General features: G+C 46.8%; 1 protein-coding gene across 1 annotated transcript in view; it reads left to right on the top strand.

Annotated features, from left to right (window-relative positions):
• Positions 1-256, top strand: part of LOC106753353 — a 4,111-nt gene extending 3,855 nt beyond the window's left edge. Inside the window, exon 2 of the mRNA XM_014635155.1 lies at positions 202-256. Coding sequence (XP_014490641.1) covers positions 202-256 — 55 coding nt within the window. The remainder of the gene's footprint in view (positions 1-201) is intronic.
• Positions 257-2,223: the final 1,967 nt, after the last annotated feature.

Below are 2,223 nucleotides of genomic sequence, written 5' to 3' on the forward strand. Positions count from 1 at the left end.
GTGACGTTAAACAAGCGCTTGCTGGGAGGCAACCCAGTTTTCTATCCCTTCTTTTGTGTGTTTTTCTTATTTTGTTATGTTTTGATTGTGTGAAGTTGTTTTGATTGTCCTTAGCCAAATTAGTTGCTTAGGAATTGTGCTTTTGTGATGTTTGTGTTAGATTGGTGGATGTTGGGTGTTGTGTTATCTTGCTGTGATCAGGCTCAAGCAAAGTGGTTTATGTGCATTTTGGTATGTTGGTGCTTGGTCAAGCTGAGTTTGTTGATTTGAGGCATGTTTCATGTGTTTTTTGTTGTCAAAATCACAACTTGAGTTGGAGAATTGGATAGCTTGGAATAAGACACTTGATTGGGAGTTCTAGCACTCAATTTCATTCCCTAAGGATTTGAACAAGTTTGTATAGTGTAATCACACTAATCTGGGCTAAATTGAGTGTTTAGAAGTATCAAAATCGAAAAGTCAAAGTTGAGTTGGACCTAAAATGACTTCTGCAGAATTCTGCAGAGATTCTGCATAATTGACGCTCAGGCGCCCTTGGGGGGGGCGCCCAGCGTCATTTTTCTCTGCCTCCTGACCAGGGTTGCTGCACAGGTCGCGCCCTAGCGCCTCTTGAGGGGCGCCCAGCGCCCTGTTCTGCTGCACTCCTCGCGCCCAGGCGCCTCATGGGGGGGCGCTCAGCGTGGGTTTGTGCAGAAATTTGATTTCTGAGTTGGGCCTCTTTTGCACAACGCTTGGCCCAATCCTTTAATTACCCAGCGCCCCTTTCCCCCTTACGCCTCCCTCACACACTCTATTCCTAGCGCCACTCACCCACTTCCCTCTCCACTTCTTCATTGCCCTAACCACCACCAAGGTCCTCTCACGTTCTTCCCTCTCACAAACCACTACCCCTTTTTCATCTACAAGCCCTAACCACTTCCCCACTCACGGCCACAACCCATTTTCNTCCCCTCACTTCCTCGTTTTCACCCATTGCAACCCACACATTCTCTCCTTTCAACAAACCCTAACCCACTCAATAGTCCACTCAAGGTACAATCTCAGCAACAATCACTCCCCTCCACTCCAACTCAAGTATGTGACATTTTTTCTCTTTCTTTTCACTTTTTGGAATTAACTTTTGGTGTGTGTTTGTTGAAATCTGCTTGTGGCTTGGTATTTTTGTTGAAAGTTTCTTGTGAATATTGTTGTATGTTCTGGGTGAATCTTTNCTTGCTGAGCCAAACTGATTTTTCTGCATAATTCGCGCCCAGGCGCCAACTGCCACTGCCAGACACATTTTGCAGTCCCTGTTCTGCATTCTTCGCGCCCCATTGCCTCCTGAAGGGCGCCCAGGCGCCCCCTGCACTCACACCATTTTTTGTCCATCATTTTTTTGTGTTTTTTTAACTGTTTCTTGTTGTTGCATGCTTTGTTTGTGTGTCTTTGTTGGGTTTCCCACTATGAATGTGCCTTGTTAAGCCTGAGGTGTGCATCAAGTTGCAAGTTTGTTGCTCATGGTGTTTTTCTTGAGTACTAACATGCCAAATCCTTTGCTTCAAACTTGTATGCTGGTATGGCTTCATCATCCAATCCCAAGCGAGTCAAGACCATTAGCCACAAAGCTGACAAGGGCAAGAAGAAGAAGGGCCGCTATTTTAGCCACCATTTCCTCTCCCAGAGGCACGAGGCTCATTTTCATGTGGTTCAAAATCGCCGCCTATCTATGGAGAGAAAATTTGAGCCACTGAGCTTTGATGCACCTGGGTTTCGTGCTGAGCTTGAAAGGAGGAACTGGTTGCGTCTCCTTACATATCCTGAAGCCGCGAGCATTACCCTTGTTAAGGAATTCTATGCAAATGCTCGTCGTTTTTCTGAGGAGGAGGAACCTTTCATGAGCTACGTACGGGGCCGCCGGGTTCCTTTTGATGCGGACACCATTAACGCCTTCTTCAACACACAGTGGCCTGAGAACATTGCTTGTGAATTCACTGCTGCTCGTGAGGAGGAGTTTCGTAGTGTTGATATTGCGGACGTGGAGCGTGCCTTGTGTGTTCCTGATGGCAGCTTTCAAAGAAATAGTCACGGAAAGCCTCTGCATGTCCGCCGCTCTTTCCTCACCCCGGTGAACAATTATTTGATGACCCTCATGCATGCCAACATCACTCCTTGCTCTCATGTTTCTGATCTTATCTTGAGCAGGGCCATTCTCCTCTACTTCATTGTCCAGGGCCGGCAGATCAG

This window comes from Vigna radiata, chromosome 2 (genome assembly GCF_000741045.1).
Source record: "Vigna radiata var. radiata cultivar VC1973A chromosome 2, Vradiata_ver6, whole genome shotgun sequence".
Taxonomy (NCBI): Eukaryota; Viridiplantae; Streptophyta; class Magnoliopsida; order Fabales; family Fabaceae; genus Vigna; species Vigna radiata.